The following is a 25,147-nucleotide window of genomic DNA, read 5'->3' on the forward strand; positions in this document are numbered from 1 at the left end:
ATGAGATCAAATCGAAGCAACTCTCTGATTCTCCCCCACGTAGATAATGAAGGGCTAAATCATTCTTTACACACTCCACACGACAAGAAAATCTAGCAACATCATTGCTAGAATCATCCAATAGTAAGGCCTTTGCTGACTTTGGTAGGAGTCTGGCCCACAGCCATCATGGTTATGTGTGGGACCCACCTAAAGTTAGTCAATTTCTAATCAAAGATATGTTAATGTGTATCATATATTTGTATCATGTTTTTATTCCAAGATATAAAGCACAAAAATAGGTTCTGCATTGCTTAAATTGTTGCCAATAGGACAAGTAATTTCACATATGAGTGTCTTGAAATATGAGGGAAATTAAGAAATACAACAGTCATTTTCACTCATTACTCAGTCTGCAGTCTGAATATAAAATGTGGACATGGTCTCAGTGGAACTGAGGTAGGCTTTTGGCTTCATGGCAGCTGTGTGGTGTCCACCTGTCAGCCAAAGTCAGGAAAAATGTATGCATACTTCCTAGCCTTCCAAAGATAAGAGAGGAATGAGTTTTAAAAACCACCTTATGGATACAACACTGAGCTGATACCAGTTTTCTTTTTGAACCGGGCTGTAAAAATGTTTATTTTTGCTTTTAAAAAATGACATTTTAATATGAAACCTGAGAGGGATGGCCTGGCTGTGGCAGCCAACCTCAAGCGGTGTATGTGATATGAATCAATGAACACGCCTTTTTCTGTGTGTCATTTTTCCACCTGCAGACTGCAGCTTTCTGCACCCCTGCATTGGCTCAACATGTTTCTGCTTGTTTAGTATCCAGATTTGGGATTTTTAGTGATGCACGTATGACAAAAAAGTACTCTCTTGAAGATCTCGTGTATGCACAGCACATACACTGCCTGGCCAAAAAAAAAGTTGCCACCAAATAAAGGTCACACACTCTAATATTTTATTGGACCACCTTTAGTTTTGATTACGGCATGCATTCGCTGTGGCATTGTTTCGATAAGCTTCTGCAATGTCACAAGATTTATTTCCATCCAGTGTTGCATTAATTTTAATATTGATGATGGGAGAGTCTGACCACTGCGCAAAGCCTTCTCCAGCACATCCCAAAGATTCTCAATGGGGTTAAGGTCTGGACTCTGTGGTGGCCAATCCATGTGTGAAAATAATGTCTCATGCTCCCTGAACCACTCTTTCACAATTTGAGCCCGATGAATCCTGGCATTGTCATCTTGGAATATGCCCGTGCCATTAGGGAAGGCAAAATCCATTGTTTATGAAATGAGAAGTTACTCATTGCATCAGCTGGGGTTAAATAACTTTTTGCCAGCTGAAAGATAATCGCCCATGCAGTAATTATCCAACAGGAGGCTCGTACCTATTTGCTTAGTTCAATCCAGGTGGCGACTTTTTTTTTGGCCAGGCAGTGTAAGAAGAACCTACACCCACCATGTATTGTGCAATACATTTGTGCATTTATTCAAGCATTAGTTTGAATATGACTAATAGTCATGGTTTACTGATGTGTAAACTTTCCAGACTTGAATGGCATTTGATTTGAAAATTCTTCACAAATGTCACTCAGCTGTGAACAAATCCATATTCTCATTTGGCAAGCTTTTACTCAGAGAGGATCCTCTCACTGACAGGGAGAAGAAAGTGAATTGAACGTGTGTTTAATGTCTGTCACCAGCCAAAATAAAAGCCCTGTGATGTGACTCTCCAAACACATAAAAAAGAGCTGAGACAGAGAGAGAAGTCACAGAGCAAACAACCTCCAATCAAAGACTCAGATGCAAGGGAGGTGTCGTCTCAACCGTTCTCAACTGGTCATCAAAGACGCTCCAAATCCACCTCCTCTTTCTCCCTCCAACACCTCCCTCTCTTCCTCCTCCTCCTCCTCCTCTTATTATCTCTGCTGCTCTCTCTCTCAGGGCTGAGCGCACACGCTAACACGAGTAACTGAAGGCAGTTAAAGTCAACCGCTGCAGCGAGCCGGCAGGTTGACAGGTCTGGTTGAACAGGTTCTGAGGGGAGAGGCTGATACTTGTTTAACTGAGAGGTATGGCACATTGCTGCTGCTGTGCTGCTGCTGTCTCTCTCAACAAGTAGCCTGGCCTTAGTGAAACACTGCTTTCACCCAGTGACCTCCAAAACAGATATGGAGCTAATGCAGCACAAATTAGGAGAAGTATTGGTGTACAGCATTTCTGTGCAATACAAAGGCAAAAAACAGAACTTACAAGTACATCTGCTTGTATAAATGTAGAACTTACTTTACGGCAATACAAAAAAGCAGGAGTTGTGGCTTTAAAATGTACCCTAAACTGAAAAGTAGACCTTATAAGGACATTTTACCTGGCTTTTTTTCTGTGCAATTCTATCTAAATCACATCAGATAAGTAGTCATTACATTTCTGGCATCCAAAATAATGAACATCCACTGTGCTAAAATACACAATCAGTTGGATAAGGAGTGTCTTGCTGTCCTAAATCTGCACTTATGTCATTAGAAATGTCAGCTGGTGATGCAACATCTGTGTATGTGATATGAATCAATGAATACCCCTTTTTGTGTGTCATTTTTCCACCATTTAGCTTAAATCTGTTTTTAACACGGCACATAAATGCTTCAAAGTAAAGATAACAACAATGTAATAATGCAACTAATAATGCAACTTAGCTAACATGCAATTTGGGTGAAGACTGCAGTAAACTCTCGTTGGCTCTGTCTTCATGTCATTATTTCCCATCTACGCCAAAATGAGTCTTTTTGCATTTTAACTCTCCATCTATTACATTTATATCAGTAGAAAGGAGGTAAACAGTATTTTTAAGTATAAGTATTTAGATATTCACTAATTACTTTTCAATAAAAGCATTTTAAATACTTTAGATACCCTTCTTTTAACTTTCTAGCACAGAAGTGGTAACAAGACTCTCATTTTCAGAAGAAGGACAGTCATTTGTTTTTAAGAAAGTTCATAAGTGCCTTCATAATTTAGGGCATAAACTAGCACTACTTAGAATAATGCACAGAACCCAGTTTGTTTGTGTTCATGATTGTTCAGTCAGGAACACTCTTGTCATACATTTTACCATTTTATTGGAAAATAGATGTACAGTTGTACCTGGCGGAGAAGGCTTTGCTCAAAAGATGCTCCCTGGGTTCGTCAAGCAGCTTTGACTTTCCAGGAAGCTCATGGCTTGAAACCCCCATATGTGTGGGGTTTCAAGCCAACCCCCCCATAAGATGCATTTTTGGGCCTTTTTCATGCCTTTATTTGATAGAGGAAGGACAGTGGATAGACTCGGAAACAGGGAGGAGAGTGGGGAGAGACATGCGATAAAGGGCCACAGGCCGGATTTGAACCCTAGCTGCCCGCGTACATGGGTAGCGCCGTAAACCACTCCACCATCTGCACTTCCTATTCCTATCATTTTATACAGTTTTTGATGGTGCAAAAATAAAATAATGTAGTTTTTCTTCTTTTAATGAGCATGTGACCAACTCTCTGTATTTTGAAACTCTGTTATTGAGCTGACATTGTTGTGTATCACCTCATCTCAGTCTCCTGGGCACTAATTTAATTTTTTGTTTTGTTTTGTTTTGTTTGCTATAGTGTCAATACGGATGTAAAAACAGATACTGCAGACCCACACATTGACCTACTGGTACTCATAAACCTCAAATATATTAACCTTTTTGGTTTGATTTTCTTTGCTGCAATATGTACATTATTCATAATAACTTTGATATAACTGAGTTTGAATTTTCTAATTTTTGAACCTTTATATTTAACCAGGTGTTCTCTTGAAATTAAGCTTTTTATTCAAGTGAGACCTGGCTTAGACAGTGCACCACTTAGAATTAAGAGATGGTAAAAATACCATAAACATGACACAAAACATGAGGGGCGAAGAAAAAACTCAAACCAGCAAAATGAGGTCCCCTTTTTCAGTTAAATGGACTGCTAAGATGGATTTAAAATGATTCAGTGTGATCCAGGTCCACAGAGCAAAATATGCAAAGTTTTTTTGACCCAGCTCAGAGCAAATCCTTGGAACCAGGTAAGAAAGCCAACTGGAGGAAGGCGGCTGAAAGCAACTGTTGGCTTCCATGAAGATGTGACAGAAATGTGAAGGTAATTTACCCAGCATGGCCTTACACACCCAAACATATAAAGCTGCATATATAGACTTTGTGGTGCCCAACCAACGGATTCATAAAGTGAAAATGCTGAGTACTGGCACCAGAGTTGGTTCCCCTAATAGTATGCATTGATTATCTATTTACCTGTGCATTTTTTTCCTTATTTGGCAAAATAAAACTGATACCTTTATCATGCACACACCTGCACAACTGTTAAGTATGAACTTCATTTGCTCTACAACTTTTATCTCGTCCTGTTCTGTTTGATATAACTTCTGTAAACTATTTGTGCACCAAAACACAGTTACGTTTCTTGTATGTATCTACAACTAAGCAATAAACCTCAGACACAAGTATACTTCATAGTCTTGCATTCCCAGCTGTTTGTCCAGTGCCAGTGCCGTGTTCTGGTGAAACTCTAGCTAAGACACTTGGTGTAGCAGCTAGCTCCGAAACTCATAAACACACAGACCACATGAATCAGCACAGACCGGCTCAGTGAGTGATGATTAAGCAATCCTGCCACACATGTAAATCCCATCTTGCACAGCTTCTTTCTCACAGACATCAAAGGAAACGTCATCGGCTGTGTGAAACCCGCAGCGTGATATTTGCAAAGATGGAATACACCTTCATGCGGGAGCACACCTGCAGAAAGAGAGACAGGAAATGACAGAATCATCAGGAAGCAAATGAGAAACTTATTTAGGAGAGTATGTTAAATAATGGATGTTTTTAAGTTACAATATAAATAAGTCACTATGTAGTCAGCTGTGTATCTTCTGCATCACATGCTGGAGCTTTTCTGCCCTTCATCAACCACACAGCCTGGTTGTGAAGTCAGGGCGACGGTGCATAATGATGGCCTCTGTTCCCTTTAGTGTGGGGATTTTTTTGGTGCTTATTAATATGAAATCCTCCAACACATGACTCAACCATCACCTCTGAGCTGAATTATATAAATCTGTGTTATTCTAATGCTCTAAATAAGATCAATGACTCCCTGAATCAGGCTTGAGTTTTTCTTTTTATTATTTTCCTGAAACTTTAAAACTGTTTTATTTTACATATTTTCAAAAGAAAAAAGTATATCATGCCCACTTCCTAACCTCTACTCGATAAAAAACTAACCCATTTATAAAAGTCGAACACACAATCATAAAAAGTGAAACCATACACCAGAGGGAAACCATTATTTACACAAGCCCATTAAATTACAACATAAATTAGAAAATATTTACATCCAGGATGAGACACTGGATAAAATTCTATGTTTGGAATTTAATGTCTAATTAAAAACATTTTTAAAGAAAGAAATATGTACATTTACACACACTCTCACAACATACACACACTCAGGCAGGGCTGTACTGGGTGGTAGGTTGATGGTAACTTTGGGTTTAAATACTAAGAATGAGGAATACCTAACATGGTCACAAAAGTAACAAGTTTCTGCTGCTTTAAAGAGTAACAATGGAAGCACTGCTATGCCTGTTATCCACATGAACACTGAAGAGGCTTTAGAGTCTCTGGTTTCTGACTGAACACAGACCGACAAACCAAAAATGGTCTTTTCTCATTCAGGCCTACATAAGATTCAAATCATCTCTCGTGAACAAAGCACAATAACACTGGAGCCATTTTGAAGTGGTTGTACAAATCGAGCACAAAACAATGAAAAAAAATGAAGAAGTGGATTTTCTTCTCTCTCTTTCTCATATAAAAATTGTCCTTTGCAAGTCCATTGAGACACAGGAAATCAGTGGATTTGCCTCCAGACAGAGCAGGAGGGGGGAGGAAGCTGAGAGGAATTCACAGCCACAGCAACTCATCTTGAAATGATGTCCTCTGGGGAGAAAAAAACAGTATGCACTTTGTTCTTTTTGCTCCTCCTGTCAACAAAAAGCAGGTCCCATGGTTGTAGCTTCAGCACATTGGCAACTGTGTGGAACTGCATGAGGTTTTAGTATCAACCTAAAAATGGCAGGCTCCTATCAAAACCAGCACTCCGACCTTCACCATCCACTGGAGTTGCAGCAAACTGTGGCATGTTCTTAAAGTCTCAAATAGTAGGACATGAATTGAACAGTGCGAGTCAAACACATACACACGCTCACAATTCAGCTCTCAAAAATGACATCAACTTGAAAAAAGTCCAAAAAAGGGCAGACAGGGCGGCAAGATGGAGGGACTCGGGGTTCTCAAGTTCATAAGGATTGTCTGTTCGAAGCTCTCATTTCCTGTGTTTGTCCATTTTGTCGGTAGATTTGCTCCCACTGTCTGAGGACCCCTGGGTGTCGCTGCCAGAGCTGAGGTACATCTTGTCCAGCTGTTTGAGCGCCTCATTCAGGTAGTTCTGCAGAGAGGTCATGGCGGCACAGATGGCTGGAGAGCCAAAGCCATGGGTGATGAGGCTGAAATGGGTGAGGCAGCCTTGAATCCCGGGCTCCATGATGGGGGCTGGCCGAGAATTTCCAAGGGGGGAGCGGTCTTGAGTGAGCAGGTCAGTGAACTCTTTGCAGATTTGCCTGAAGGTTAAAAAAAACACAGAAGATTTAGGAGGAAAGAAAATAAATCAGCAATGTCAGATATGACAATTGCACTTTCAAGGAAGTTAATCTGTGAAATCCTTAAGTAATCAGTAAAAATCAAACACATCAGTGAAAAAATCTTGATAAGTGAGCCTGGTGTATCCTACTTTGCTACAGGTCATTTTCATGCAACTTTAAAGGCATTCAGCCAGACAAGACACTTACTTGGCAGCGAGGAGCATGTTCTTGCGAGAGTTAACCTCGTTGCGTTCCACGTGCGGCCTGCCCAGGTATTCAGCAATTGCCTTAGCAGGGAATTCTGTCTCACACACGTAACCAAAGTCCCTCGCTAGGTGAACAGCTTCACCTAAGAGGAGAAACATCAGAAAAGAAAGCTATTTGTGTAAAATGACTTTATCTTCAGCTCTAAGGGAAATCAACAATCAATACAGATCCTTAGAATAATATAAAATCCTAGAAGGTTAAATTTACTGCATGTTGTTTTTTTAACATTGTCGAGCGTGTCTTGATATTATCAGGCTAACTTTCTGTGCTATTTCCTTTAAAAATCCAGGAGGAAGCATGAACTTGTGTTGAACCACAGCTCAAAAATGATCAGTTTCTTCTTTGAAGCCTAGTTTTCGCAGCCCCATATTTTGAGTACAAATATTTTTATTTTTACATGCATATGTAAGCCATACTGGTTATGGGGTCAGCCATACTAAGTTCGTGTCAAATTAGCAGAGGCCTTGATTGGGTCTTTTTTTTTTTTTTTAGTTTAATGATCTCGATTCAGGTTCAAGGATAGTGAAACTATTGCTGCACAATTAATCTTACTGCAATTGCAATGTCAGGCTGTGCAGTTGCATAATGGCATAAAAGGCTGCAATTATTTACAGAAAGGCCTTGAAGTTTACAAAAGTGCCACTGCATGTGCACTTTGTATAAGATACTTTACTTTAAAAGCAGGACAAAAACTTATATTCTTGAGAAAATCTTGAGTTATTTTGAAATCAGTACTGTAAAAGCTTCAGGTTTTGCATTTTTATACTACTTGATATTTGTATGTTTAAAGTTGAGAAATGCACATTTCAAAACTATCATTATTCTCTGCATTTTCCTTGATAACCAAGCAAGTAGACTCATGATACCATTTCTGTATTACAATGTAGCTGCAATTGCAAATCACATTATAGTCGAGTATAACCACACATTACTAAACCGTGCAGCACTAGCTGGGACTACTACTTTATTTGAGTCGAGATTACTACATTTTGTCCCTGTTAGTTTAGCTAATCCCTCTCCTTTTTACAGTTATTATTGATTAACAGCTTGTATAAAAGTAAAACTTTGAAATGATACTGACAATAACAGTGACTGTTGCACATAAAGCCCTACAGAATAACTGGATTTACTCCAGTTTTTCAGTGCTGTGTTACAAATAAAGGGAATAAACAACAACATCTTGTATAATACAAGAAAATTTCCAAATCAGACCAAACTCTGCCAATTATTTACACAGATGTTATGGTTAAATTTACACTGATACACTGGTCAGAGATCAAATACCCATCTGGTCGGTCCCTGCACTTTATCAATTCAGAGCATTATACTAGCAGCCCCATTTTGAACCTGACACACGAGTATCAAGGCACATGAAGTGAAGCAGCTGAACTCCAGAATAATCATCCATACACAGTCTTCTAGCTCGGGGACACAAGAGCAACCGAGATGAATATATTTCCGTCTTGAGGGTGGTTTGACTTGCATGGTCATAATGGGCTTAGTGAAATAAACGCTAGCAAACACAGCCTGTGGCGCTAACAGCAACGCTTATTGATAGAAGCGCGCATCACTTGAGGACACGGGCGGCTATTCAGAAGCACAAGCTTTAAGGTCAGCAGGCCCTCCTGGCGAGTTGAACACGAGATAACAAGGCTTAATTCAGCTTTGAAGGTCTCTAAATAACACAAGCCTGCAGTCATTCTCCTGCACAAAACCGTCAGCCCATTTATAAAAATTAAGCGTGTGGGGAGCTAGAGAGGGAAAAATATTCTACCTTAGCCTGCGGCAGGTGGATGTGATTAAAGTGATAACTATTCATAGTGAAGTGTGACTGCCTGGGTAAGGTATGATGATGTTTTTTTATTATTCAAAGTGATGACAAGGTAGGGTGAAGGTGTAGTGTGTCGTCATTTGCACTACGCCACTTCTGGGATAAAATGGCTCAAGATTTGTGACCATCTTGAACAATGAGAACATTACAAGAACTATTGTTGTCAAAATTTTTGAAACTTCCATAAACTTTAATACCACATGTTTTAGAAAATATATAGTTATCTTAATGATCAATAGCATCAAAATGTGGCAAAACTTAAAAAATATGAATGTTCACAACTCATACTTGCCTGCATTTGTCTTATTTAGAGAGAGTGAAAGCGTTTGCTTGTATTATTTGAGTATTAAAAGCATTAAATTATCCCGTATTTAAGGGCCTTTGTTTTGTATCTTTGTTGCTGGGATATTGTTTGATCTTTATTATAATCATATTGAAGTTTAAATCTAGTATCATGATAACCATAAAAGTAACTCTTGTACAAACATTTTAGGGCCTACACAAAAGCTTCTTTATATTTTAACTTTAAAATGATTAAATCAGTGCAGAAAATATGTCTGAGCTATTCCGCTGTTACATTTGAGTGGTGCAGATACTTAATATTCCATAAATTGAGTTGGAACAGACCAATTCAAACATCACTTCAATTGATCTGATATTGATAGAATCACAAAGGGAACCAAAGTACAACTAACGCCCTATCAGAGTTTAGATAATTAAAACAAAGTTCCTTCGGGAAGAAAGCTCTGCAGCTCTCTCATTGTCTCCATAAAATGCAGTATTCCAACAATGACTGGTGTTTAGAGAATGGCTTAAGACATTGTGTACTACTGAAAAAACACACATACTCTGTGAATGAGATCGACGTTCTCACACATTTAGAACCACATTCCAGCCGTTGCAAATAGCAATTACACCTGAGAAGGTGCTACGCTAAGCACTGCTGAGTGATATGCCATACCTTCTACTAGTGAGGTAAGTAGAGTGACGTTGGCTGCCTTCCTCCTTCCGGCAGGCAGGTTGAGCCCGATCTTATCCAGCTTTTCTCTCAGAGAACGACCTCCATTTTTTGACTTGGCTCTGCAGAAAGGAACCAAAATAAACATTTTAAGTCATCAATGGGGAAGTACTTAAGACAGAAAATGCAAGATTAAAACCTCGCATGTCATGAAGCCTTCAATCTATTACTTCCTATACATTCTTGATAACACAAACAGGCTTGGCTGAACCCAAAAAGGACAGAATTAGTGCTTCTGCTGAAGCAACCCTTGCATATACGTTTGCTGAAACATGTAAACTCCCCACTTGACAAGAGGGATTTCTTTTTCCGCCTGACTGGCACATCAGCTCTGCCTCTCCATGGCGGGTGCATCTTTAGGGAGACGTGTATACAAGTGTCCTCACCCCCATCACCCCCATCACCCCCTCCTCCCCTCTGTCCCACTGCTAACGATCCCCCTCCTATTGCTATATGACCTACTTAAAAATGTCTGTGATTGTGTTTGTGTGTGCATGTCAGCATTAACACAGGCACATGGGAAGTGGCAAACGTGCGACTCCAAGCACAAAACGCTCCGGTCAGGAGTGTTGAGATTGCACTGCAACCTCACATTCCCTCAGCAGACTGCCACACTAACACATGTGCCATAAGGTCAACTGCTCAGCCTCGGATAAATGTACCCATGCTGCATCCCCTGGCAAATGCACAAAAACACACCCACGGAGTCTTTCGATTGGTACTAAGTGTGTTGATGTAACCTATCCCCAGAGGAAGCACACAACCAAAATTGCAGACCACACAAAGAATGTCACGAACCTTACGCAAAAAAATGATGAGCTACAGTAACTGAGACAAGCTGTGCTTTTAGAAATGTTTCCCATGAGCCTCTGTGCTTTAGTCCATGGAGCTGAAGCTCTGCAGTTTGATTATTCACTTTAGAGATAAAGAGTCTAGCTTCTCAGTTCCGATGCTCTTATACTGTTTTTGCCTTGCTGATGCCTATTTTTAACGCCTAAATTTGAATATTTCCTGATACTGTGTAGTCCCCTGATACTCCAATGACTACAATTTAAACATGACATTTATTCAAAGGGTGTGGACAAGACCTTATATTGGTGTGATATGATTACTATCATTGTTGTATGGCCTGACTCAGCACACTAAGTGAGACCTACTTGAAAGAATAAGTTTAATGTCTCGATCCAGGCCAAGGTCAAATGGGCTGCTGTTGAGTAACGGCCTTTTCAGACTTGCTGTTTCCACTGGATAGTGTCAGAAAATTTTTTTTTACCAAGACATTATTTAATATTGTATTCTAACCTTCGAAGTTTCTTAACTTTTTTGGTCTCTTATATAAGTCTTAAAATATGAGACTAGTTGCAAAAATACTGATAGGTTTGGCTAACTTTACACCCTCTACAAGCAGTGCAATGTCCTTTTCGCACCTCTACAAGCAGTGCAATGTCCTTTCCGCACTTTTAAAACAGCAGTTGCCAGAGGCAGTAGTTTTTTCTATTATTTTCCTGTGTGCTTTTGTGTTGAAAAAGGACAAAAAGGGGAATTTTCTAAAATTGTGGTGTCATATTGGTGCATTGACTGTCATTTATGTTATCTGCCACTGCTGAAGCACATACTGTATGTAGCAGATTACTCCTTTATACCACTGTTTCTTGATTTGCACATAACTAAACACTTTAAAGCTTATTTGCATTTCTTCTTCTGGTTGGTTGCTAAATTGCTTTTCAATGTTCTTACTTGTACAATGAACATAAAGTTGATTTTTTTTTTCTACTGTTATCTGATCTACTTCACCAAACATGGAATTTTATGCAGAACTGGAGACATTTCTAATACTGGTATGAGTATGGCTAATGCATGAGAAACTCACTGACAAATAATCAAAATTAGTGAATCTCATCTCAATCCTTTTCTTGTGAATTAGTTATTTATTTTTGAGGTGAAAGACTTTTACTTTTAAAGGCAGGATATTAAATCCAGACTCTAACCTGCGTAAAACTCCTCCCAGAAGTGATGCGTTCAGGCACTCAGGAGGTGACAGACGTCTCTGGACTTCAGCCACTGTGACTTTATACTTGGATGTGGAGCTCAGCAGGGACAGCCGGCCGGGTACAGAGCAGAACACCTCTGTGGGGTTTGACACCATACCCAGCAGGGACTCTTTCTGGAAAGGAAGGCCCAGTGCGTTGCCTTTAGGTAGAGTGACAGGCCCTGCAGAGTGGAGGGGAAAATTATGGTAAGATGAGGAGTGAAGAAATACAACAATGCATGATTTTTTTCAATAGAAATGTTTGTAAATACACTTTTGCTGTATGTGTACATGAGCTCTAATCATGGTAATCCTTTCTGTGCAAAAAGGAATCTGTGTTTTCTTGAAAGTAATCAAAAGGAGAGTATGTGCACAGCTCTGCACGACTGAGAAAGCCAGCATCTGCTTTGGACTTCTGATATACTTTGTGGTTTTCCAAACATTGGCTGGTTAAACAGCTAAATTTCCTCATGCCAAACACCATCCACAAACAGATACATACACACACAGACTGCCACTCATCTAAGCCCCAGATACACCTCAGTACTGTCATTAGCTGCTCTGACAGGCTCTAGATTTTGTGTTGGTTGTACTCAAGTTATTCGAAGTTCTAAGCCCCCCCAACAAAAGCACTGACACTCATCGGACAAACAACAACAAATACAGCACACTACAAAACACAGCTATCTTCATCCTCACCCGCAAGAATGCCCCCCTGATAATAAGTCCTCTGTAAGCGATCAAGGTTCCTGCCACCTCGCAGTCCTAATACTGAGACAGAAATCACAGAGTCACATGAGTACTTTAAGGCTCCTCTGGGGCACATGGCTGGGAATGACATGCCATTGTTTACAAGTGGAAAACCTAAATCGCCCATAGCGTGCCCTTAAGCATGGGAACAATATAATGAGCCATCACTGGTTTGCGTAACAAATGGAGACTGGTTCGTTTATTGTGCTGTGTGAAAACATGCTTGATTATAAATTTCTCTTGCATGGCTGTACATTTTTTAAGGAAATTTTGTATTTAGTGTGAAATATTATTTAACAAGGGCACAAAATGCCACAATATTCAGGAATGGCAAGAAGTGATGAGAAAAAAAACTAAAACATGAGGTTTATTTTAAAAAAGATTACACATTTAATAAGATTTTATGAGTTTTTACAGTATTTAATGATTGTATTTATGTCTTATTCCTCACCTAAATCCTGAGCGTGGTTTGAATAAATGAAGAAAAGCTAAAAGGTGGAATTATTCTGCTGAAGTTGATCTCTCTCTGACTCAAAGTCTGTTTAATGAAGCCCCAGTGACAAAACAGCAGGAATAATTCCTCCCGCAAAACAGTTCATGTCCCAACAAATTACTAAATTGTCCTTCACATGCAAGCCCTTAATGCCACACCCCACCAAAAGCTGGTTCTGCAGAGCCAAACACTGCGTCAAGATCAACTCGTAATTTCCTGCTAACGTGGACTGAAAAGCGCTGCAATTGCGAAGCTTAACCAGCCTAAAAATGATCCAAAGCTTTCCTCTTCTCTCGCAGTCAACACAGAAGATTGCTCAATTTTCATGTCTTGTCAATAGCCTGTCGTTTATGAAAGGGATCGCCTTTTTTTCCCACTGGGCAACTGTTCAAACACCTTCACCAACAGAATAGGCTGTGGATCATATCAAGCTTAGATAAGTGCATCTCGTGGCTGTGAGGATTATCAGTGTATGCAGTGCAAGTACAAATACAAGACTCCTCCTGTGTTGTACTCTCGCACTGAGTGCCCTGACATGCCACTATAGAAGTAATTGTTGTGACAATTCCAAGTATGTGGAGGGTGAAAAAAATACAGTGCTTACGGTAAATTTCCAGCCCTTGCCAGTAATTGGTGCATCTTTATTTTGTTGTACAAAGGCACATGTACCCCAGGCAGCAACTTTACTTTCCCCCTTTAAACTGAGAGTAATTCTAAGACAATAAAGGCTATATTTAAAACAAGGAGTAAACTCACCTTTTTTGATGACTGTCTGATCTGCCATAATAATACTGTGGTCATCTACGTGCTGATAAAAAAAGAAAAGAAACATCTGTAAGCCTTCCAATCACTTGCATTGTTTCCAAACATAATTATGAAGACATTGCATGAGCACAAGCAGTTATAGTCATTGTTGAAAAAAAATAATAATAATAACCAGAAGCTAGTGAAAGCAGAAGCAGCCAACTGCACAGAGCTAACAGCATAAAATAAGCAGATAATATCAGAATAAGAAATGGCCAGAATTGGATTTAAGAATGGCTTAGGTCATAATGCTAAACGTTAGTCTAAACTGCTTTTTTTCATTCTTGGAAACAAAATTAAAGAATAGAATCATTAATTACCAAATTAAAACAAATATGAAGTGTTGAACTGCCTATACTTTGACCTGTTGTAGTCAAAATAATGACCCAATTTAAGATGGACTTCCAAAAATTACGCCACGTTGTTGGCCTAATTTATGAAAGTTGACCTTTGTTAGCTAACCTTAGGACCGTTGGTACCTTTGTTAGCCAAACCAATGACGTTAGTTAGCTTCGTTTTCAGCTTAAATTCAACATATTTTAAAGTTTTAGAGTAAAACATATTTGGCTAAAATAAATGCACCCAAATACTTTGAACAAAGTAAGGTATTATTTTAAGTCAAACTGACTCACTTGGACATCCTCCAGTCCGTGCCCCATGTCGTGCATCCCCATATTATCACCAATAACCGACGATTCGATGCTGTGCGCGTGCGGAGGCAGCAGCTCCGGCCGGCGGAACCCTTCCCTCCTCACCCCGGACGAGCCTCCCTCCAGGCCCAGGATCTGACTCGCCAGTCCGCTCCTCGCGTGAGCTCCGAGCCCATCCTGACCCTGCCTTCCGGGCCACGGCTGCTGCTGGTTTGACGACTGAGACTGGTGTATGGAGTTGATGTTGAAAGGGTCGCCGAGGTGGGAGTAGGGGTCGCTGGACTGAGGGTAGGAGATGGGCTGGTAAGGTGGGGGGAAGTAAGGGGGCTGGAAGTCCGAACTAGTCGAGTGAGAGAGGGATGGAGACGGGCTGTAAAGGTGCTGGCTGACCGCAGGCAGGTGAGGCAGCCGGGGGTTCCCATTGCTGTTGCCGTCGTGCCTTTCCTGGGGGAAGGAAGAGACATGGTAGCTGAGAAAGGTGACAACAAGATGGCAGGTAGTGTTGACATTTGTCCCCGGGGGGAGTGAAGTGTCTGTTGCCCACTGGCGTTTTGTTCACGGAGGATAATTGTTTATTGTTAGAGAATGCCATGAATAAATCGACTGCACAATTGTAACCCAGAAAATTGTATTATTCATTTAAGAAGAGAAAACGTTTGGTTTACCTATCGTTTAAATTATTATCAGCATTATTTTAGGTTACAAATAGGCCTATATAGGTAAGAAAATGCTCTGAGTATTGACCACATTTACTAATTACTGTGAATTTGCAATGCAACTTATTTTTAAAAATATTTTTAAGCTCATGAACAGGGTGGTTGCATTCATACTGATGGTATTATAAAATTACTGTCATTTATTTTGCTGTTAGAAAATTTTCTGAAAGTCTACATTTATTCTGGTAAACGGCATTGCTTTAACAGACGTAGGCGTCACTCAGCTTTAAAAAACAAAAGTGTTGTAGTTCTTGTCCTTCTCTTTTTGCTAGTTATTTAGTATTTCTTAAAGAGTAGTCCTTATTCCTACTATCTTACCATAAACGTATGATACTACAACACTTTAGACGCGGAATTTCAAACTTTTGCTCCATGTCCAAACTTCTCCCTCTTTTTGAAACTCACCTCACAGTCGTCTTCATATTTCACGTTGTCGGCTAATTTCCACAACATTTTGACACAGAATAAAAAAATCTCCGAGGGGAAAAAAAGTATTTCAGAAAAATGTTTCAAAAATAATGCGTGTTAATCCAGGTAGAGAAAGGATAAGAGCTTCCTGGTGATCATGAACCCCTTCGTTGCTCCAAGAGGTCTATTTCTTGTTGGATGGCGGCTCAAAATGACAAACTGACCGAGCGACTGACAGTCCAACCACAGATATGAGTTTCCACAGCCACAGTGAGAGAAATAATCGTTGTCAACCAATATTTCCCCCCTCTCCGGCCAACGCGCTGTGTAGTTGTGCCGTGGACGTGGGCGCAAGCGGTGCATATAAGAAACTTGACTCCCTCTTATGGACAAAAGGGTAACGTTCAGTCTTATTGGCGCATGCATGAGCACTGACTGTACTATATCTGCACAGACGCTGTGAGTGGGCGGCACCCTGTCTGGATGATGTCAGTGAAAGGGGAAAATTGAAAATATTGCTGATTGGCGGGATACGTGTCCAATCAGGATTCTGTCCGTATGGATTGAGTCTCACGTTAAAACACGCTGACTTTACTATATTCCGCTTTTCATGGCTTACATTGAGTGTAGTCTGTCAACACCTACATCTTTGTTTCGGTGTTTATTTTTAGTCCCGTCTGCAGCGTGAAGGGAGGGCTTTTAATTTGAAAGACACCTGTTGTAGTCTAGCGGATTAAAATTCTGTCCTTTTTATGTTTTACATTGCGTTTTAAATCGAGAAAAGCATATTTTTATTAATTAAATTGTTTATTCTTTAATGACGAGCCTGATACAAGGTTTTTAAAAGGTGGAAAGACGTTGATTGATTAAGGTGCCATCTCTCGCCCAATCAGAAATCAAGAAGTTCTAAAATGTTCATTTTGACTGTTTAGAAGGGGAAAATAGTTTCTAAAAAATATCTTAACGGTACATTAAATCTATTTTCGTAACGTTGATAATTGTGTTCAACGGAATTAGCAGCGTTGTGTAATAAAGTCGTCTTTTATTAATTAAATAATTTATCTGTTTGCGTATGCATGTGTATTTTATTATTGTTTTGATAATATTTATGCTTTGTTCTTTTAAATACAGGCCTTGGAGTTACTATACGGTAGCAGTATGCTTATTCGCATGCACTGATACCATAGGCCTTTTCCATTTTCAATACCTCTTCTTTTTATTTCATCCTTCTTTTCAATGGAAAATAAATGTGTTTTTTCCAAAGTTGAAAACTGCAATAAAATTCTGCTCTGTCACTTGAATGAGCATAAAATAACCCCGTGACAGTCTCAATGCCGGTGTTTCCCAGTAGTGGTTAAATGCTTGTTTCAAACCGCAATAAGCCCGAGGGCCCAGCAGCATCATTCCCCCTCTAAAAACATTTAAAAGCTCAAAGGATCTCAACAAAAAAAAGTCTTTCTTCGGTTCATTTACATCTTTGTTGGAGCTTTTCAAAACAAGTCAGCTTTAAAGCTTTGATATGCATCAAACCCCACAGTAAGAACAAAAGATGTTTGTTTACTTTGTTTTTTTAATTTAAAGATCAATTTTTCTCTTTTAAGTCTAACCATTCAAACTTTTACATTTAAAATATCTCCCACATTAACACATTTAACGCCCTGTAGGCCCACTGCATGGCCCTTCTTCTATGAATTGGTTTTGTATCATTAGAGGAGGAGGCAGGCTGCTAAATGTCAGATTATAATTCGTGAGATTATTAGACACAGCTTTGTCTAACAGCCTGTGGCGTCCGTCCACCCACGCTGTGCTGATCGGCTGTGTGGGAACAACGGGAGGTGGGCGATCAGGGGGATTATCTTTTTTACACTGTGTTGATCTTTCTCTTGTTGTGATGATTAAATGTTTTACGTTCAAGCAACACAGAGCAGCAGATTTTAAGGAAGTTGGTAACGCTTGGCCTGACGGGATGTTTTAGAACGATCCTGATGCTCAACGTTTCGTTTAATTGATTTTATTTTATTGTTTATTTGATAGGAGGCTGCAGGGACGATCGGCACGGATGAAAATAATTAATGAATGCTTTTAAGTTTTTATATTGTGAAAAATGTCACAAAAACTAATGAAGGCGTTTTTTAAAGTGCTTTGATATGTAAGGCCTACAATTCATGCTTGATAACTGTTATTAAAACAAATGATAAACTGCAGTTCCAATGAGCTTTTCATAAGAAATTTCACATTCTGCCACTAGGAAAAACAACGAATTTCTCTTATATGAAAGCCACGATTCATCCTCTTATTATATAAATGATCTTTTTGTAATATTACATGCCTAAAATTAATATTTACGTAATTGTCTTCAAATCACTCAAAGGTAAAAAAATAATGACTTTAATTTGATTAAATTCTCTTATTTCTGAAAGACATTTTTCTTGCATATTTCATTTTTCAGTACTGAAGAGAAGGGAATCGTAGCATGAGTTAAAAAAGAGGATGCCAGTAATAAATAATTTATTCCAAATCTAACCACCAATTTAATAGATATCTGTCTCGACTTCAGCCCATTATCATCATCATGATTTAATCCACACAGCCTCAAACCAAATCACTCCAAGTTTTCCTGAGAATTAAGCCCTGCCCTTATTGACAATAATCACTGGTTGCTCCGAAGCGCACGCGGCGCCGCGCCATTACAAACAGGTGATTATGGTTCCAAGTAATAAAACAAATATGCTATAGACTCAGCAGCAGAGCCGATAAACATGTTGGTTTAACTAAAGTCAGATGTATATAAGAGAGAAAAAAGCCAACTCACCCTCCAGTCTATCCTCTCCAGCACAGACATCTGCAGAGCTGCAGTTACACAATCCCACTGACACTGCTGCGGATCACTGAAACCATCAGAGGTTTACACTGGAGACTTCACCTGGAGTTAGCGCACTGCGCATGCGCAGAGGAATGTAATACACCTGAGAGGGGTAAATCAAAACATTCCATCTAGAGTTTCTCAGTAGAAATAAATAAATAAATGATGTTGTATCACTAAATTTGGACTGGGGTCACATAAAAGGGGCAGGAGGAATATGAGGTAAATAAAGTTTTGTGTATTGTTGAAATTATATGATGCATGACACACATTGAATAAGACTTTACACGAATTTTTATTAAACTTAGCCTGCGTTTCATCTGCTTTCGTTATGCATAATGATAATTAAACTAAAAATAAAATGCAAATAATGCTTTAAAGTTTGGAAGAAAATGTGGAGGAAAAAAGAGACGTGAGTAAATTTTCAGATGAGGTAATTCCACCCCCAAAGCCACATGGCCTCAGGCTGAGAAGAAGAATCTGCTTTCAAAAGCAACTGAAGCTTTTTAAGGCATAAAATGGCTCCTGTTATCTGATCTCCTGAATACTTTGGCTTAAACTAATGAACAGATCAAAGTGTCTCAGCTATGTGGCTGAGGATATCTGGCATATCTTGTTCTGAGAAAATAACCTTTATACCCGTCTGATCTGCTGCTGGCACCTGACAAAAATAAATCAATATCAAATGAAACAATCACTAATGATGAGGAGGAAATAATGAAAACAGGGTATAATTTTTTTTAAATTCATATTATCTAATGTGTGTTAATTCAATCTTACCCTGAGATCATTTAAGCAACTTTTTATGTGCAATCAAAAAATAAATATGATGTGTAACTGCATAATTTCCCCCTCTATATGATAAATGTTAATATTTCTCAGTCTAAGTGCAGCATATGTGATTTCTTTAACAATTAATAGTACATTATCGCGGTTCGATTCGTGGTTGATATCGCGATTGTAATGGTTGAATAATAAATTATTTCAAATATAAGCTACCTCTGCTATTTAATAACACTAAACCCCGGAAGTTTTTTTTATCCTGTCAGAGTCTTACCTTTCAGGTATATAAGCCTAATGTTAGATATATATTTCTAAGAGTAGGCCTGCCTACTCAGAAGAGATAATGCTCATGGTGCCTCATAAAGCAGTAAAATAAAGCAGTAATAAGTGCTTTTACAAAAAAACATCTGTTTTGCTTCTGCCTGCTCAAAGACAAATAGTTTCCATGGTTATAAAAAATTGTTAAATTAAAAACAAAAACTTACATGAGTTTATGTGGTTCTTATTATTGATGCATTATTTCTCTGTAAACCAGCTCCTCACTGATCTAACTGCTCTGAAAGATCGAAACAAACAACAAACGTAACATCATATCATCCTGCGCAGCTGGAGGAAGACAAGAGGACGCAGTGTTTATTTGATTTTTCAGCCACAGTGATTGGATTATTTATGGTATAACTTACATTTAATGGAAAGCAGGCTGATCCTCTCGGTCCTTATCCTCGATCGCTGCTCGACTCTGTGAAGTGAGTCGGTGTAATAAGGCTGCCTCTGCTGCCACCTTGTGCCTGCAGCCTCGCATTACACCAGGAACCCTCATCGAGGAAAAATATTAGATGGACTTCAAATCACGTCTATTTGGTCTCATTTAGGCAAAATTGTCAATAAGTTCCAAAAAATAAATAAATAAATAAACAATAAAAAATAAAGACGAACGGTGGGCCAATCAGTATTTACCTAGATTATAGTATTGCATGTTATCTGGATATTTCATCTTTATACTATTACTTCTCAACCAAAGTTAACTTCCAAAAAACGGCAGGTTATCACTTTGTCAGTACAAAAAGTCAAAATAAAATGAGCTCAAATTTAAAATTGACATTTAATAGAAATAAAACTGTAATTAACAATAATGACAGCTTTAAGCTGTGCCTTCCTGTCCGTGCACCGTGGTAATCAGCTGGTATAGGCTCACTTCTGAGCCAGTCCCACTCTGCCAAGACCTTTCTTGATCCAATCATCCTGTTGCTTTCATAATTCAAAATCTGTTCTCCTCTCCCCTGCAGTCAGTCTGTTGTTTCAATGTGACAACTGCAGACTCTCCTCCCCCCCAGCCACCTCCATTACACCTTATCTGTGTTCAGTTGCAGCTCCTTCATGCCAGCCTGCATCTCTTCATCGCCACCTCCAAGTCATTTCATTGGTGTCCAGCTTCTCTATGCAAGCTTGGCTAAAACTCCTCAGAAGTCCATTCTTCATCTTGTCCCATTTCTATCACCACCACCAGTGTCTAGACTCCATAAGGGGGTCATCCTATAGACATCACCATAGAGTCTTTTCTCCATATTAAGTCTCTTCTGATTGGAATATCATTTAAATAAAACTGAACACACAATCACACTCTATGACTATCACTTATAATATCAAGAAATCCTGCTAACAATCAAGATAGGCAAAAGTTGTCAAATTGTCCATACTTTTTGATGCTGCCTGCCTTAAAAAAAGAAAGTTCTTGTTATTTTAATGACTGATGGTATGGGAAAGTCTTCAGTCATATTTTTAACCCACAGCTGACGCAAGAGACAGAAAAAAACTATCTGTTGAAATACCACAAATACATATTTGTATTTTAGTCAAATGACACTAAATTTCCCAAAATTGTAAGTTCAATGACTATTTTTGTTGCCATGATATCAAAACCAGGTGATAACCCTATGTTAAAATGAGTTCTATGTTTACATGAAGAAACTGGGAGATTGGATTACATTAAGACTTTATTGATCCCAGGGAAACTCAAGAATGTTTTCTAGTAGCAGACAAGCAATCATTGCGGTTGGTTGAGCTACTAAAGATGTCATCACTATTAGGAATACTCAATGTTAGATTATTTGCCAATATCCAACATGCAGATAGTTACCAACTAATTCTAGCTGCTACTGACACAATACCAATATATACACACCTTTCCTATTCTTCCTCTTCTAACAAAGAGCTTGAAACAGCACAAAAATTTCTCTTCTTGTCAAAACATTAAACTAGCTGTAGTTCATACCTAAAACTTCAGTCCTTAGAACACAATTTAAAGTTTCAGGAATGAGGGTGAAGAAAAAAAACTCAGCTGAGGTAGCTCTGTTGGTTCTGCTTCAAACATCAAACTTGATTTATCATTTTATAAAGTGAAACACTGTTCCTGCGCTGATATATCGTCTGCAAATATCACCAGAAAAAACCTATGCTGATAATACTGTGATTTGAAAATGTACTGTTGACTTACAACAGACTGCCATCCTTCATTTCAACCATCAGTGAAATATACAATGAACAGAACAATAAATTTAAAGACTTAAACTAAATTTTTAATAATCTCCTGTATAACTAGATAACATTTGAGCCTCACCATGTGTTTAAGCAACCAAACAACAGGATGGTGTGTTTAAGTCTCATTTATGGAGTAAAGCTGTGACAGCTGGGAGTCCAGATCAGCACACCCAGCCTCCAAACAGATGTGATTTTCACACCTCTGCATGTAAACACATGTAAGCTACTGAATGTAATGAGCGCTTTTTATAGTTTGTTTTTGGTGTGAATTTTCTCTATAAGGCACAACAGGGAGTTGATGTTGCTGCTGATGTAACCACTGACAACTACTGCTCTTCCTTGCACTGAAAACATTGTGTAGGTTGGTAAGGTGGCTGGCTGTGAGCTAGGCTTGAAATAAACTGTGCACCCGTAAAGTATTTACACATTTTATGTTACAGCTTTATTCCATAATGGATTCAATTCATTTTTACCTCGGTATTCTACACACAATACCACATAATGACTGTGATTTTTTGTGCAAATTAATTAAAACTAAAAAATCACATGTACTTAAGTATTCACAGCCTTTGCCATGACACTCAAAACTGAGCTCCAGTGCATCCTATTTCCACTGATCATCCTTCAGATGTTTCTACAACTTGATTGGAGTCCACCTGTGGTAAATTCAGTTGACTGGAGTTGATTTGGCAAGACCCACACCTGTCTATATAATGTCCCATAGTTGTGCATGTCAGAGGACAAGCAGTATTGATTGTCCCGATGAGCACAGTGGCCTCCATCATCTGTAAAAGCAATAAGTTTGGAACCAGGACTCTTCCTATAGCTGACTGCCCGGACAGTCTGATTGATAGAAGGGCCTTAGTCAGGGGGGTGACCAAAGACTCAATGATCACTCTGACAGAGCTCCAGCGCTGCTCTGTCAAGAGAACATTCCAGAAGAACATCCTATTCTGCATCACTCCACCAATCAGGCCAGTATGGCAGAGTGGCCAGATGGAAGCCACTCCTCTGTAAAAGGGCCCTGAAGGACTCACAGATTATAAGAAACAAAACTCTCTGGTCTGATGAAACAAAGACTGAACTCTTTGGCCTGAATGCCAAGCGTCATGTCTGGATGAAACGAGGCACTGCTCATCACCTGGCCAATACTATCCCTATAGTGAAGCATGGTGGTGGCAGCATCATGCTGTGGGGATGTTTTTTGGCAGCAGGAGCTGGGAGACTGGTCAAGGTCGAGGGAAAGATGAATGCAGCATCATACTCAAAAGGGCTTGAGGCTATAACTGCTGCCAAAGTTGCTTAAACAGTACTGAGCAAACACTATACTTACGCACGTTATAATTTTGTTTTTTATTTTAAATAAATTTGCCAAAGTTTCAACCAAACGGTTTCTGTCATTATGGTGTAATGTATGTAGAATTTTGAGGTGTAAAAATGAATTTAATCCATCCAAGTCCAATTAGGCTGTAAAAAATGTAGAATGATTAAACACTGAATACTTTCCTGATGCATTGTATGCTGTACAAATACACAGATAACACATTTAGTAAATATTCACTTTCACTTTTTTTTACATTTTCTGTCACATGCAACAAAAAGAAAGAGACAGAAATTTCCTGTTGTTTTCTCTAGATTTTGACTGACGTCAATATCTCTAAATAAAACCTCAGTTTTTTTAGGGATACGTTTATTTCTTGATTTTACAAGACTTTAAAGTAACAGCTAAGATAAAGTGGTCTCAATGGAAAAAAAACACTGTTTTCTTGTTGCAGGTCAAAATACCAAGAAAAAAATCACAATTGATATTCTCTATCATGGGAAAAAGATCAGTGTAAAATGTATGGCTGTATGCCCTCTCAAAGCGTCCTTACTTTTGCAACAAAAAAAAAAACAAATCTCAGTTTTATATCTGAAGAATATTTGTCAAAATTGTGGAGGTCAATAAACATTTATTTTTTTATTTCAAAGGTCAGAGATCTTCCAAAAAGAAGTGAAAGCATCATGTCTGGAAAAAATAAAGCCTATGATACTGACAACTAATAGGAGCACAAAGCTAAAGCATGCCTCTTTGTCTAATTTTATAATCCACCTGTTGTTTTTTTTTGTCAGTGTGCATCAAAAGCTCACATAATCGGGCAAGATGCATTTAACTGTTTTCTTCTTTATAGTATTTTCATCATCTTAAATATGCTGCACTCGATACTTAAAAAAATCCCCAAACAAAATGATGAAAAATAATCTACTAAGTCACAAGCGAGCCAGGTTATACTGTTGATATTTTAAGGGGAAACTCTACAACCTACATATACTCATTCATTGATGATAGTTACATTAAATTGGGAAAAAACTTAGTTCTGCTTACAAGTATAAAGTTTCTTGCTTGAACTGAACAGTAAGGTCAAGGATAAACCCAATTAAACCATGGTGAGATTAGTCTACAAAGCAGTCTTCTGTCCACTAGGAGACAGCAGAGTGACAAAGAGAATAAAGTCAGTCCAGCATCAATCCTCAAAGCACCTGTGACTGAGGACAGGCACAAAGCCAAATCCATGTGGGAGGGAAAAGGGTTGCAAAACAGAGAGCCTGAACTGCTCAGGGAGCTATTAGCAAGATGTTTACAACATGTAAACACAGAACTACTGGGGCTAAGAGACAAGTCGGGAAAGGGCAACACATTAGTGACAATATAAGAGGTCATGTCTGTGTATGTTGGAGAGATCTTCATGTGTTTTTGAGAGAACAATGCAAAAATGTTGGAATTTTCTCTGATGGGTACTAGAAGTGATAGGGGGTGTGGGTGACCCAGTTGGATGTCTGCTCTTTGGTACGTTTGGCGGAGCTGTGGGTGGTGAAAATAGATTTGAAGGCCTCAGACTTCTCTGTTTCTTGGATGGACCTTTTGTTAGAGGAGCTTGAAGAAAGTTTGGAGCCTTTAGAGGAGCTGGAGGATCCCGAGGGTCCGGCCACAGCTGAAATAAAATAGCAGGGTCAGGAATAGAACATTAAAAAGTCGAAAAATAAATGTATACATTTTGTCCTGATATAGCCTAATGAATTGATCTATATTTTGTTTTAAAGTAAACTTACAATAAACACAAAAATCTGGTGAGACCACAGTCTGCCATTTGTAGTCAACATTTCACAGAGAGAATTCCACAGACATGAGATCTCACAGGAACTCATGTTTCAAATGTGACTTAAGAGGAAAAACAAATATGGAGGATGATCAACGTTGTTGGCCCTACTGTGGTATGTCTTATATGAGACATTATAAAGATACTTATGTTGTAGC

General features: G+C 38.9%; 2 protein-coding genes across 3 annotated transcripts in view; both read right to left on the reverse strand.

Annotated features, from left to right (window-relative positions):
- Positions 1 to 5,200: 5,200 nt before the first annotated feature.
- tfap2c (transcription factor AP-2 gamma (activating enhancer binding protein 2 gamma)) lies at positions 5,201 to 15,816 on the reverse strand. 2 transcript variants are annotated; one of them, XM_041783305.1, is made up of 8 exons: positions 15,666 to 15,816; positions 14,527 to 14,988; positions 13,847 to 13,898; positions 12,547 to 12,618; positions 11,807 to 12,029; positions 9,762 to 9,880; positions 6,910 to 7,051; positions 5,201 to 6,681 (listed from the first exon to the last, which is right to left on the reverse strand). In XM_041783305.1, exons 1-8 carry the CDS (start codon positions 15,711 to 15,713, stop codon positions 6,387 to 6,389), a joined length of 1,413 nt encoding a protein of 470 aa, XP_041639239.1. In that variant the 5' UTR covers positions 15,714 to 15,816; the 3' UTR covers positions 5,201 to 6,386. The 2 variants fall into 2 exon arrangements, with proteins under 2 accessions (XP_041639239.1, XP_041639238.1); XM_041783304.1 differs by lacking the exon at positions 12,547 to 12,618.
- A 5,468-nt stretch (positions 15,817 to 21,284) lies between these two features.
- Positions 21,285 to 25,147, reverse strand: part of rtf2 (replication termination factor 2) — a 28,946-nt gene continuing 25,083 nt past the window's right edge. Inside the window, exon 9 of the mRNA XM_041782611.1 lies at positions 21,285 to 24,824. Within this exon, the coding sequence (XP_041638545.1) occupies positions 24,631 to 24,824 (194 nt within the window). The 3' untranslated portion in view covers positions 21,285 to 24,630. The remainder of the gene's footprint in view (positions 24,825 to 25,147) is intronic.

The sequence above is a fragment of the Cheilinus undulatus genome, linkage group 3 (assembly GCF_018320785.1).
Source record: "Cheilinus undulatus linkage group 3, ASM1832078v1, whole genome shotgun sequence".
Classification (NCBI taxonomy): Eukaryota; Metazoa; Chordata; class Actinopteri; order Labriformes; family Labridae; genus Cheilinus; species Cheilinus undulatus.